The 13,186-nt window shown below is 52.7% G+C and overlaps 1 protein-coding gene across 1 annotated transcript in view; it reads left to right on the forward strand.

Moving 5' to 3' along the window:
• Positions 1 to 12,786, forward strand: part of NOP14 (NOP14 nucleolar protein) — a gene marked incomplete at its 5' end in the record, with an annotated part of 21,958 nt that extends 9,172 nt beyond the window's left edge. The window contains 12 exons of the mRNA XM_011936820.1: positions 822 to 953; positions 1,876 to 2,155; positions 3,707 to 3,837; positions 4,445 to 4,530; positions 5,496 to 5,631; positions 6,433 to 6,534; positions 7,436 to 7,589; positions 9,309 to 9,468; positions 9,921 to 10,068; positions 11,966 to 12,084; positions 12,264 to 12,419; positions 12,671 to 12,786. Of these exons, the coding sequence (XP_011792210.1) occupies positions 822 to 953; positions 1,876 to 2,155; positions 3,707 to 3,837; positions 4,445 to 4,530; positions 5,496 to 5,631; positions 6,433 to 6,534; positions 7,436 to 7,589; positions 9,309 to 9,468; positions 9,921 to 10,068; positions 11,966 to 12,084; positions 12,264 to 12,419; positions 12,671 to 12,770 (1,704 nt within the window). The remainder of the gene's footprint in view (positions 1 to 821; positions 954 to 1,875; positions 2,156 to 3,706; positions 3,838 to 4,444; positions 4,531 to 5,495; positions 5,632 to 6,432; positions 6,535 to 7,435; positions 7,590 to 9,308; positions 9,469 to 9,920; positions 10,069 to 11,965; positions 12,085 to 12,263; positions 12,420 to 12,670) is intronic.
• Between the last annotated feature and the right edge of the window lie 400 nt (positions 12,787 to 13,186).

Genomic DNA, 13,186 nt, shown 5'->3' on the forward strand with positions numbered 1-13,186 from the left:
AGTGGCACAATCTTGGCTCATTGCAAACTCCACCTCCTGGGTTCAAGTGATTCTCCTGCCTCAGCCTCCTGAGTCGCTGGGATTACAGGCGCCCGCCACCATGCCCGGCTAATTTTTGTATTTTTAGTAGAGACAGGATTTTGCCGTGTTGGCCAGGTGGTCTTGAACTCCTGACCTCAGGTGATCCCCTTACCTCAGCTTCCCAAAGTGCTAGGATTACAGGTGTGAGCCACTGCGCCTGGCCCCAGCTAATTTTAAAAAATTGTTTGTATAGATGAGCATCTCCTTATGTTGCCTCGGCTGTTCTCAAACTCCTGGGCTCAGCTGATCCTCCCACCACGGCCTCCCACAGTGCTGGGGTTACAGGCATGAGCTGCCATCACACCTGGCTCAGCTGGCTGTTTTGACGTAACCACATCACTAGCTTCTTTCCGTGTCGGTGTGTGGTCAAACAGTGGAGGCCCTGGAGCTGCTTGCTCTTGGTGTCCTGGCTCCTCTTCTCTCGGTGCGGCGGGTGATGAGTTCCAGTCGGGGTTGGCCAGCAGAATTTTGCTATGAAGACCTCAGAATAATAGGCTTGCCTGGTGACTGGAGAGTATTGGCCACAAAGTTTGAACAGTTGATTTTGTTAAATGAGGAACGTACTGCTTAGCAAGTATTTGCATGCCTGATTGAAAACTGCAGGCAGAAAGCAAGCTGGATGCACCAGGCTCACAGCTGGGAGGACCGTAGGCCCAGCCCGCTGCCCAGGGCAGGACTGCATGCCTCCCCAGCAGGTGTGGAGGAGTGTGCTCTAAGACATCTCATTTCTTCCTGCTCAGGCTGAGAGACTTCGAAGAATGCTTGGAAAGGATGAGGATGAAAATGTGAAGAAACCAAAACATACATCAGCAGATGATCTGAATGATGGCTTCATGCTAGATAAAGATGACAGGCGTTTGCTTTCCTACAAAGTAAGATACTTGCCTTCATTTTCTCTCTTTTTTTTTCTAATTTAAAAACATTTTTTGGTACTCATTTTAGGAATTTATTATAGTTGGGGATTTTAAATCTTTTTTTTTTTTAATTTTAAATCTTTTTAACCAGTTTCTCTAAAGTTCTTTATCTGGGTGTTCATGGTATATCAAATATCAAAACTTTAGAGAGGAGACTTTAACAATAGTGTGTGCATTCGCTTGCTCATGCTCTGTCTCTCTCTGTCAGAGGAATACAGATAAAACTGATGACTTGGTTAATATCAACTACCTCTGTTAATAACGGCATGATTCTGTCTCCATGACCTCAGCGTACTATCGAGGGAGCTAACTCAAGCCACAGTTGTGAATTTTCTCTGAGTGATGTCATTGAGTTTCTGTGACTGGTGTAGTTTTTAATGCACGAACTTTATAAATTGATACCCTTTTTTCGTTTTAAGAGTGTATCAATCAGGGTCCAGGGAAGCAAAATAGGCAGGACAGGTTTCAAGCAGAAGAGTTCCACACCGGAAAATGGATACTGATAAAAACACTAGGTTACCTGGAGGAGCAGAAGGTGCAGCCCTCCCAAACGAGTGGTGGGTGCTGTAGACACTCCCAGTGCTCAAGCCCACGGCCACTGAACACCTTCCAAATCCTGATCCCATGCTGCTCCCTGGCAGAACCTGAACCTGGCCCAGCATCCTGCAGCAGGGTTCGCTGGGAGCTTGTAGCCCCTATGGCTCGAATAGCCTAGCAGCGGGTGGTGGGCAGGAGGCCTAATGCCAGTGGGCAAATGGAGCACACAGGTTTGTGTTCCTTGCAACCACATAGGAAGCACTGATGTGTGCTGCGTCTTGATGTGGCTGCGAGATGGTCCAGTGGTTGTCTCTGCCTGTCCTGGTTTCCCCACTCTTGGTAGGATGGAAAGATGAATGTCGAGGAAGATGGCCAGGAAGAGCAAAGCAAGGAAGCCAGTGACCCTGAGAGCAACGAGGAAGAAGGTGACAGTTCAGGCAGGGAGGACACAGAGGAGAGTGATAGTCCAGAGAGCCACTCGGACCTGGAATCCAACATAGAGAGCGAGGAAGAGAACGAGAAGCCAGCAGAAGAGCAGCAGCAGGCTCCTGGGAGAGGGCTGACGAGCGGCAAGGAAAGAGCTGGAAAAGCTGCCAGAGACGAGCTGCCCTACATGTTCGCAGGTGGGCAAGTGCGTGGGTTTCCTCAGGTTCTGGGATAACCTTTATGACCTGGCCATAGCTGTGTGTGTTCGTCTCCCGCCCAGGAGGTGCATTTGTGGAGTGGGGACCAAGGATGCCCTTGGGAGTGCGTGGACACACCCCGTGTCTGCTGAGCCAGGTCTTAGAGCGAGTGGTCATGTTAGTTTGTCACCGTGCTTCTGTGGGCCAGCCCCAGATGGGCCACACGCATCTCTCTGTAGTGGTACCTTCAGAAGCTCCCTTGTAGCATACGGTCAGCCTCTTGTGGCGGACCAGAGGGGCAGGGCTGGGGAGGTGGGTAAGCATCTGTGAGAAGGCTTCCATGTTCCCACCTGGGCCTCCTGCTTGGCCACGTAACATTTTAGATGGAATATGCCGTGTTGTTTTGTCTAGTATCTGGAGAAAAACTGTCCAGGCCAGGTGCGTGGCTGACGCCTGTGATTCCAACAGTTTGGGAGGCCAAGGTGGGTGGGTCACTTGAGCCTTGGAATTTGAGACCAGCCTGGGCAACATTGCAAAACCTCGTCCCTACCAAAAATATTAAAAATAAGCCTGGTGCAATGGCTTGTGCGTGTGTTCCCAGCTACTCAAGAGGCTGTGGTGGGAGGATCACTTGAGCCTGGGAGGCTGAGGTTGCAGTGAGCCGCGATCACACCACTGCACTCCAGCCTGGGTGACAGAGCAGGACCCTGTCTCCAAAAAAAAGAAAAAAATGGTCGGGTTCTAGTAAGCAATGCCGAATTGTCCTGTGCCTGTAGGACGCTTCCAGAGGAGAAGCTAGTGGTGAAGCTGGCCTCTGATGTGCCCTCTGGTGGCAAGAGTCTCATGAGCTGACACTGCTTGGCTCATAGCGGCTCCTTCCAGGTCTTTCTAAAGTGGTCTGGGCGCTAAACCCAGCGCCCTGCCATCGAGATGCTCTGAAACTGTGGGTGTTTTAGCAAATTCCTAATAGAGGAAGGGTGGGAGGGCATTTCCGTATTAGCCTGTTCCCAGGTGTGTGATCGCTCCTGACAGCCCAGGTCAGGATGGCTGATACCCCTCCAGATGGGCCAGAGCAAAAGCTGGTGGGTTTGTTGTGATTGTGAAGTAGAACAGTTATATAAAATTACCTCTATGTTAGCAGACATGTAAGTAATTCTCATTTTAAATGTTAAATGTGGGCCAGGTGCGGTGGCTCATGCCTGTAATCCCAGCACTTTGGGAGGCCAAGGTAGGCAGATCACCTGAGGTCAGGAGCTCGAGACCTGCCTGGCCAACATGGTGAAGCCCTCTCTCTACTAAAAATACAAAAATTAGCTGGGCATGGTGGCAAACGCCTGTAATCCCAGCTACTCAGGAGGCTGGGGCAGGAGAATCACTTGAACCCAGGAGGCAGAAGTTTCAGTGAGCTGAGATCACACCACTGCACTCCAGCCTGGGCAATAGAGCGAGACTTCATCTCAAAAAAATATATATATATATACACATATATATATGTGTGTGTATATATATACGAAAATGTTAAATGTGCAGTATGTTTTGTGTTTTTGATAGCCCCTGAATCCTATGAGGAACTGAGATCTCTATTGTTAGGAAGATCGATGGAAGAGCAGCTTTTGGTGGTGGAGAGAATTCAGAAGTGCAACCACCCGAGTCTCGCAGAAGGAAACAAAGCAAAATTAGAAGTATGTGGATGGAGTGTGTGTGGAGTCCTGGGAGTGTCGGCACAGTCCCATATATGAATGCCAGAACTGTGTGAAGCTGTGCAATGGCCACGTGTGCCTCAGGCCAGATAGGGCCAGCCCGTCACCTGGTTACCTGCGATGGCGGCTGGGAACACGTGCTATGGCACAGGCAGAGGCAGGCATGGGGACCTTCACCTTCGTGTTACAGGGGAGGACACTAAGGCTCACATAGCCGCAAGTGGCAGAGCCAGACTGCTGTCGATAGGTGGCTGACTGTGCCTTTTCCTCTGTGAGAGGTGAATATTCCGTGAGGAGGGCGCCGTGCTGTGTGTGCTGCTCATGTTGCTTTCCTAGTGATGTGTTGTCTGCTGTTCTACAGAAGGATGCACCTGACCCTTAGCTTTTGCCCCCTCTACACTTTCTAGTGCTTAGCAAGTTCTAGCAGTGTCTTTGCTTGCATGTTAGAAGGCTGCTCGTGTCTGTAAGCCTGGGCTCCCCTGCCCCACCTGGTTATCACCAGAATGCAGGTGATCTGGAAGCTGTGTGCCTGTGGCTTTGTTCTTGGTGCTGAGCACTGAGCTTTATTTCCCAATTCATGTTCCTGCAGAAACTGTTTGGCTTTCTTTTGGAGTACGTTGGCGATTTAGCTACAGATGACCCACCAGACCTCAGAGTAATTGATAAATTGGTTGTGTAAGTAAAAAAGGTGTGTTATCTGGGATGTGGGGCTGAGCAAAACAATTTTTCTCCCATTTACAGTCATAAAAATACATTCCAGAGTTACTAAGGTAGGTGGAATGGTGGTGTCAGCATGCCAGGTGGGCGGGTGGTCACCCAGGGTTTGTGAGTCTCACAGCACAAGCCCGCTTCTCACACATGCCACTCCAGCCACTACAGAGCTGAGACTGACTTTTAACCAAAAACAAGTTGATTTTGAAACAAGTGAACCCCTTTAGATTTGTGGCTGGGATGGGGGGGCTCATTGTAAGTTTCAAGCTCTGGGTGATTGAGAGATACTTGGAAAGCATGGTAGACACCCCGCCCCTCACCCCTCAGTGAAACCCAGTTGGGTGGTTCTGCATGCCAGGGAGTGTGTCTGCATGGGGCCTTCCAGGGCGAATTCCCGCCCTCGCTGCACTCTAAGTCCGTGTGACCCACTCGGTGGCTCCTGGCCCCCGGGGCTGGTGGCTAGAATGCCAGAGGGGTAGAGTTATCAGTTGAGAGGTGTGTGTTGGTGTCGTGTCCATGAGAGCACACACCAGCTTCCTGCCCTGTGCCGCACAGAGCTCTCCACGTCATCTTCTGCGTACATGGAGACGCTATCAAAGAAGTACCTGTCGTGAGGAATAAATGAGTTAATATGGAAAGTGCCTTGGAGCTGTCCGCTGCTGCTGCCACACAGCGGTGCCCCCAACAACGCCGTTACCACAGATCAAACTGTTTCTCCCACCACCTCCAGTCCATAACGTTATGGCCAAGTTTTTAGGAAATGGCAGAAGTGAGTGTAGACTGTTAAGAATGCTGTTAGAAAAAGCTATTAGAAAAATCCAGTTCTTACTTGCTCAGTCAACAGGTGATTTCTAGGAAAATGGCTTGCAGGGTTTTTCTGTGTTTCTCACCTAAGTCATTCTCTCCTGACTGACTTTTCTGCTGAACAGGCACTTATATAATCTTTGCCAGATGTTTCCTGGATCTGCAAGTGACGCTGTCAGGTTTGTTCTCCGAGATGCCATGCATGAGATGGAAGAAGTGATTGAGACCAAAGGCCGGGCAACATTGCCAGGGCTGGACGTGGTAAGCAGAGTTCAGTGTAGGCACTGCCCCTGCCATGGAGGTTCTGTTGGGTATCACAGGAGGCCGATGATGGGCACGATGCTCTTGGCCGCACCCTGTGCCTCCAGGGTGATCTGGAGTGAGCTGTGTGGCAGCGAGCCTGGGAGGGGAGGGCGCTCCTCCACTAGCCACGGACTAACGTGTGGGTCGTACAAGGAGATTCTGGTTTGATTCCACGTGAATGGTGATGTATTTGGTCCAGTGACAGAAACGTTGGAAGGCAAATAGAACCACAATATTTTCCATAAAGGCCCAAGCCTATGGACTGGTTTTAATTGGTCTGGGTTTCTGTGTTGTTCAAAGGTTGGGAGACATTTGAACACTAAGATTTTTAACAATTTTATAACAGCCTCATGCTGTATTTTCAGCTTTAGTAACTTTAAGGAAGTACTTGCTGAGATATGCTCTTTATTTCCTGGTGTTCGTGTTGAAATGGATTCACAATAGTTAGCAGAAGCTTAAAAATGTAGGTAGGACTTAGGTTAATGATTTTAATCAACTCCCCAAAACGGGATCTGAGCCCGTGTCTATAACCATTGCTGACTGCTTCGGCGAAGTCTTCACGGTCCTCAGCACAGTGTCCTCACTGTGACCCACGGTGGTTGGATGCCTGTTCTGTGACACTGAGGCCAGAACTCTGGGCCAGGGAGATGCACCCCCTCCTCCCCAGAGCCTGTTCTTGGCTCCAGAGTGTGTGTGGGGAGGGCATATGGATGGACTTCATTTGCCTTCTTTAACCTGTATGGTAACACTTCTTTCCAGCTCGTGTATTTGAAAATCACTAGGCTGCTGTTTCCAACTTCCGACTTCTGGCACCCGGTGGTGACCCCTGCCCTCGTGTGCCTGAGTCAGCTGCTCACCAAGGTGGGTCCTCTCCACACACGACAGGGGCCGGCCTGCTGCACCACGGGTGGCCAGAGCCACAGCCCCTCGGGGCCTTGTGGAACATAAACGTGGCTGTTTAAGGGCTGCAGAGACTGAGCACTGGGGTTAGGCATAAGAGGGCCCATCTAAAAGAGCCCTAACTCGAGCAGCGCGAGATGTGGGTGGGAGTGGGAGAGCCTGGTTTGGCACCTCAAGGTTACAGAGGGTGGGACCCCAGAAAACTACCTTTCGAGTTAGTGGTGAAGTTATCCAGTGTGATGATAAGGGCTTTTGTTCCCTTTTTGGCTTACAAAGTTCGGGCTGTTCCTTTTTCTTTATTAGGCATGCGATTGGTACGTGCTTACTGCAGTAATCGTACGCTCTGTATGGGTGGAAGGAACTTTATAAATGGTACAGCTCTGGCCGGGCGCAGTGGCTGAGGCCTGTAATACCAGCACTTTGGGAGGCCGAGGCAGGCGGATTGCCTGAGGTCGGGAGTTCAAGACCAGCCTGGCCAACATGGTGAAACCCTGTCTCTACTAAAAATACAAAAATTAGCTGGGTTTGGTGCCACATGCCTATAATCCCAGCTACTCTGGAGACTGAGGCAGGAGAACCACTGGAACCCGGGAGGTGGAGGTTGCAGTGAGCCGAGATCGTGCCAGTGTACTCCAGCCTGGGCAACAGGAGTGAGACTCTGTCTCAGGGGAAAAAAAAATCACTAAAGCTCTTTATGTTTTTGTCATCTCACTTGACCCTCTCAACACTGCCGTAAGGTGCGGGGTTCCCTCTGCACACGTGGAGCTCAGTGGGGTGCGTGGTTCATCAGGGAAGCCGGTGGTTGGCCTGGCCTGGCATGACATCGTCCCAGGACAGTAACCCCCCAAATATTCTTTTCCAGTGCCCCATCCTGTCCCTCCAGGACGTGGTGAAGGGCCTGTTTGTGTGCTGCCTGTTCCTGGAGTATGTGGCTTTGTCCCAGAGGTTTATACCTGAGCTTATTAATTTTCTTCTTGGGATTCTTTACATAGCAACTCCAAACAAAGCAAGCCAAGGTGAGTTGATTTGAAGAAGCTTCCTACCAATATTTTATACTTTAGAGTTTTTTATAAAGTAGTTCATACTCATTGTAGAAGGTTTAGAATATGGAAGAGTAGGGGAAGCATACAAACCTGCCACCCGCGGTCCTGAGTAGCACCCTCTTTCCCTCTGTGAGCATGTGCACACGCCACGTGGGGAAAAGCAGCGCTGCTGGTGACCTGTGCTGTCCAGCGTGGTCTCCAGTGGCCAGAGCCTGAACTGAGACATACCCTACGTGTGACATATAGCCAGGTGGCGAAGACTTAGCGCCAGAAATACTAAAATATCTTAATTTTTTGTATTATGTGTTAAAATCACAAATATTTTGGTATTTGGGGTTAGATAAGATCTATTGTTAAAATCAATTTTACCTTTTTACTTTTTCTCACATGACAACAAGGCAGTGTGAAAGTTCTCCTGTGGCTCACACAGGCAGCGCTGCTGTGTTGCTTCTGTAACGCTCTGAACTCGGGAGGGAGGGCGGCAAGAGCAGCACTGGGATGAGGAGCAGTCTGCCCACTGCCTGCCCTCCTGGGCCCTCACCCCAGCCCCTGTACTCCTCCCCCTTCCTCTAATGCCAACTCTGCTCCTGGATGCTTCCTCAGCACTTGCTGCTTCCCTTTGTGGGACGAGGAGCTGTGCAGCCTCTGTCCTGAACTCTTCCGTGTCTGCGGATGCCTCTCCCATCCTGACCACAGGTTGGACCTCAAGGCTAAGACCCCCGCCCTCTATTTCCAGTTCGCTGTGCAGTGCCAGGCGCCTGCATGTCGAGGGGACTGACCTGAGGAGCAGCTGCTCTGGCGTCATTCACACTGCCAGCAGAGTCCCTTCCAAGAGGGATCTGGCCATTCCTCTGGTTCAGTGCTCCCATTCTGCCACCCCCGGCTCCCGAGGCTGTCAGGCTTGGTGCTGGGTGCCAGAGGGGCGCGGCCACCCACATGCTCCCTGCCTCAGGGAGAGCCACCTGCAGATTGCTGCAGTCCTGCGTGTGAAGGGCCGTGACAGAACAGGCTGGGCACGGGTGGAGTCAGGGAGGGGGCGTGCATCTCGGCCTTGGGGGAGTGTGGGACAGGGTTTGACCCACCACCTTCCCCTCTCTCTTGGCCTGGCACCTCTGCCCCATGGTGCCTGTCTCCATCCCTCCCCCTGCAGCCACGCCCTCAGCCTGGATTGCCCTTCTCTGTGGATTGACTCCTGCGTGTCCTACAGGCCTTTGCTGACATCTGCCCCCTCAGGCCTCTCCCGCCCTGCACCGTCACCCCTGACTGACCCTGCTGTCTGCGCCCTGCCCCTCTGCTTTCCTTTCTCGTGTTCTGTCTGGTCCATTTGCTCCTCGGGGTGCTGTTCACTGCCTGTCTCCCAACAGGGGCAGGGACTTCAGTCTGTTCCTGGATGTGGCCTGAGCGCCTCCTCAGCCCCATGTGGTGCCTAGTAGGTCCCAGGACGTCTGTTGCAAGCAGGCCTCCCAGGCAGGATCAGGCACTTGGCTCTCACTGCACCCCCTGCCAGAGCTTTCCCCTTCCCCTGAGGTGTCCCTGCCCACACTGAAACCCTCAGTGTCTGGCACAACCCAGAAACATACAAATCAGTGTGTGTCTGTTGGAGAGTGAACTTCCACAGGCTTGGTGCCGCAGAGCCTGCTGGGAGCCCAGTAACGTTCAGGCCATCTCTGTCCTGTCGCACTTGGAATTCAGGTTCCACTCTGGTGCACCCTTTCAGAGCGCTTGGGAAGAACTCGGAACTGCTTGTGGTGTCTGATAGAGAGGATGTGGCCACGTGGCAGCAGAGCAGCCTCTCCCTCCGCTGGGCGAGTGGACTGAGGGCCCCGACTTCAACAGAGGCCAATCACATCCGGTATGTGAGCGGACCCCGCTTTGGGGCCTGTGCCCTACACGTCCCCAGAGGCAGGAGGAGCCACTCATGCTTTCTGATGGGCTGTTAGCGAACTTGCTGCCTGGCCGTTTGGCTTGATGGAGGGTGAAAGCCTTTCTGAGGCATGGTGTCCCTTTTTTTTTTTTCATTTTCAAAATACATTTGTTTGATTTCACAAATCATAATTTGGAGCCAAAAATAGAGCCACCCCATCCCAGCTGGCGCTGCGTTTCCCACAGCCTTCCCTCCTGCACTAGGCCTGACACTGAGCCTACCTTGCCCATGGGTGTATGGGCCCAACCCTGGCCAGCTAAGGTGACCACATTGAATTTTTCAGCCTAGTGGAAGTGGGGAAGTTCATTTGTGCCATGTTACTGGTTTTGTCAGTGACAAATAGAACAAGTTGGACCTCTTCTTGCCTCCTGCCCTCACAGACTGTCCTGCCTGGCTGTGGGCCTGGCCCTGCTGAAGCGCTGTGTGCTCATGTACGGGTCCCTGCCATCCTTCCACGCCATCATGGGGCCTCTCCGAGCCCTCCTCACAGATCACCTGGCAGACTGCAGCCACCCCCAGGAGCTCCAGGTGAGGCTTCCTGGCCACTCGGGTGCTTTACCTGGGCTCAGACATGTCCCTGAGCTGGGGCCAAGCTGGTGGCATTTGGTCATTTGAGGCTGCAGCTCTAAGTCAACACCATCTGCAAAATCACAAACATGAAAGGAAAGTAAAATCCTAAAAGTGGGCAGTGACAGTGAGGTGCTGGGCTGGAGTAAAGCAGATGCTACATCTCAAGCGGTAGCTGGAAACTATCGCCTTGTGTGCCATCTCCAAGAGGCCGCACCAACGCCCAGGGGTCAACCCCTGCTAGTCCGGGACAGTCAGCTCTGAACCGCGCTCTGCAATCCCGATGGGTTTTCCGAGGATGGTCTTACTGTCCTGCACAAAGTGACAGGAGGCCCCGGTGGACAGTCTCAGGTGGACCCAAGAATGAGTCTTTGATCCTGGGCACATCCTGTCCTCTACGGGCTGCTCCAGATTCACTTACAGCCTATCCGCCTCCCTCTCTTTCACCGTGACCCCGACAGGCTGTACCCTGCATCCACTTCCTGCTTGACATGGCTGTGGCTTGTGCCTTTCATCCTGCCCCAACCCCGCCCCTCAGCCCGCACCAGTGCAGGATGCTGCTAGAGCCAAAGGCATCAATGCCATGTCCACAGCTGCCCCCACAGGGGTGCCCCGCACCACTAGCACAGCCCTGGCAGCCTTGCCTCGTGCCCTTCCCTCATGCGCTCTGGCCTCCTCGCAGGCCTGGCTCTGTCTCGGGAGTTGTTCTCCTCTGTACCTGGAACTCCTCACAGCTGTGCTGCTCGCACCCATGCCCTTGGGAAGCCAGGCCTTCCCTGGCCCACACTGTGCCATGCTCCCTGTGTCTTGTCTGCGGTGCTGACCCCCAGGCACGTTACACCATCCTTGTCTCTGCCCCACTAGGATGAGAGTTCCATGAGGACAGCAACTCGACCCATTCCCGGCCAGGTCCCTGGAGCATAGAGCAGACAAGCCAGCTATCACAGACTCCCATCGCCTAGTCAAAGGCTGATGAGGAGGAGACATTAGCTCTGCCCCTTATCCTGTACCCACTTTCTGCTGATGTGGCCGTGGGTTGTGCCTTTCATTTAAAAAACTTTGGGTTGGCCTGGCCGAGGGGCACAACAGGCCTTGTGGTCTTCGTAGACTGAGCCGGTCAGGCCCTTGAGTTTAGTCTCCATGGAGACGTGGCATTCAGGCAGTCGAAGGTTACATCAAGCTGGGCCCAGGAGTGGCTGTGTCTGTGGGCGCAGGCAGCCAGGGTTCCAAGAGACACCTGTGCAAGAGAAAGCGGGTGGGACCAACGACCGTGAGCTGCTCGGAAGCCACCAGCCAGCTCTTCTGGAAGCCAAGGTCTTGGTGAAAGTGGGCCTTAACCATCTGTTGGTTCTGTTGGCTTGAAAATGAGGTCAAACTGCCAAGACTGGTAGAAACCCTGCCCCGCCTGGCATCCAGCGTCAGTCTGCACGCCTGGGTTCTAGCGTGCACGCAGCCCCCTGCGGCAGAAGGGGGTTCTCCTGTGGGCCTTCTCACAAAGCAAGTGGCTCATGGCCTTTGGTGCCAAGTTTGTCTGGGAGAGGGGTTCTGCTGGCGTTTCTGGCTGTGAGGAGCACAGACTATCATGGCCTCCAAGTCCCCTCCTTTCAGAGTGCTCAGGGGCCAGCACACAGGCCCTCCCTCTTCAGGAAGAGAGTGGCTTTACTTTGTTTTGGCTGTGCCAGACCTTGAGCAGCCACAGCCTTGGCTTCCCCTCCACCGGTGGGCACACAGCAGGGCACCATCCCGCTGCGGGGAGCTCGCAGTACCGTCCTCAGCTGCCTGGACGCCGCAGAGCCTGTGCGTGGAGCTCAGGTCGCAGCAGGTGAGTCATCACAGCGTCGGGTTGCATGTTTTTCAGGAGCTGTGTCAGAGCACACTGACCGAAATGGAAAGCCAGAAGCAGCTCTGCCGGCCGCTGACCTGTGAGAAGAGCAAGCCTGTCCCACTGAAGCTGTTCACGCCCCGGCTGGTCAAAGTGTGGGTGTTGGCAGCATCTCCCTAGGGGGCCGGGACTGGGCTCAGTGGGAGCTGACGGGGGTGTCTTGCCAGTTCTGCAGTTGAGCAGATGACTACGGAGCAAAGCCACTCTCCCGAGCAGGCTCTGGCCGAGGTGGGGACAGATTCTTGCTTCCTTAACAGTGGCTTTTTGATTGTAGCCTCGAGTTTGGAAGAAAACAAGGCAGTAGTAAGGAGGAACAGGAAAGGAAGAGGCTGATCCACAAACACAAGCGTGAATTTAAAGGGGCTGTTCGAGAAATCCGCAAGGACAATCAGTTCCTGGCGAGGATGCAACTCTCAGAAATAATGGAACGGTGAGGGGGCGTGTGTGTGCGACATGATTGTGATGTGACTCAGCTTTGGTGCTATGTGGCCCAGGGCAGAGCACCGGGCACCTGGCATCCCACAGCCTTGGCTCTGGCTAGGGGCTGGAGCCAGGCAGGTTTCGCTTCCTCTCTGAGCTGAACGTGGCCACGGTGGCTAATGTTCTGATGTGGGGGAGAGAGGACAAGACGCTCTCCAAGAACTAATCCAAAAATGGGCATTTGCCTTTTGTTTCTTTTAGGGATGCAGAAAGAAAACGGAAAGTAAAGCAGCTTTTTAACAGCCTGGCTACACAGGAAGGCGAATGGAAGGCTCTGAAGAGGAAAAAGTTCAAAAAATAAATTACATTTTATAAATTAGGCAAGGAAATACTGGACATTACCTCACATCTGCAATTCCAGCCCTCTGGGAGGCCAAGGCAGAAGGATTGCTTCAGCTCAGGAGTTCAAGACCAGCCAGGGGGAGGGCCCTGTCTCTACAAAAAAAATTTTTTTAATTAGCAAAGTGTGGTGGCACGTACCTGTAGTTCCAGCCACTCGGGAGGCTGAAGCAGGACTGCTTGAGCTGAGTCCAAGGCTACAGTGAGTCCTGATCGAGCTACTGCACTCCAGCCTTGGCAAATGTGCAACACCCTGTCTCTTAAAAATATATATATATTTTTTTTTTTCATTTTTTTTTTTATTTTATTTTTTTTTGGAGACAGGAGTTTTGCTCTTGTTGCCCAGGCTGGAGTGCAGTGGCGCAACCTCCACCTTCT

This window comes from Colobus angolensis, unplaced genomic scaffold (genome assembly GCF_000951035.1).
Source record: "Colobus angolensis palliatus isolate OR3802 unplaced genomic scaffold, Cang.pa_1.0 Scaffold157, whole genome shotgun sequence".
Classification (NCBI taxonomy): Eukaryota; Metazoa; Chordata; class Mammalia; order Primates; family Cercopithecidae; genus Colobus; species Colobus angolensis.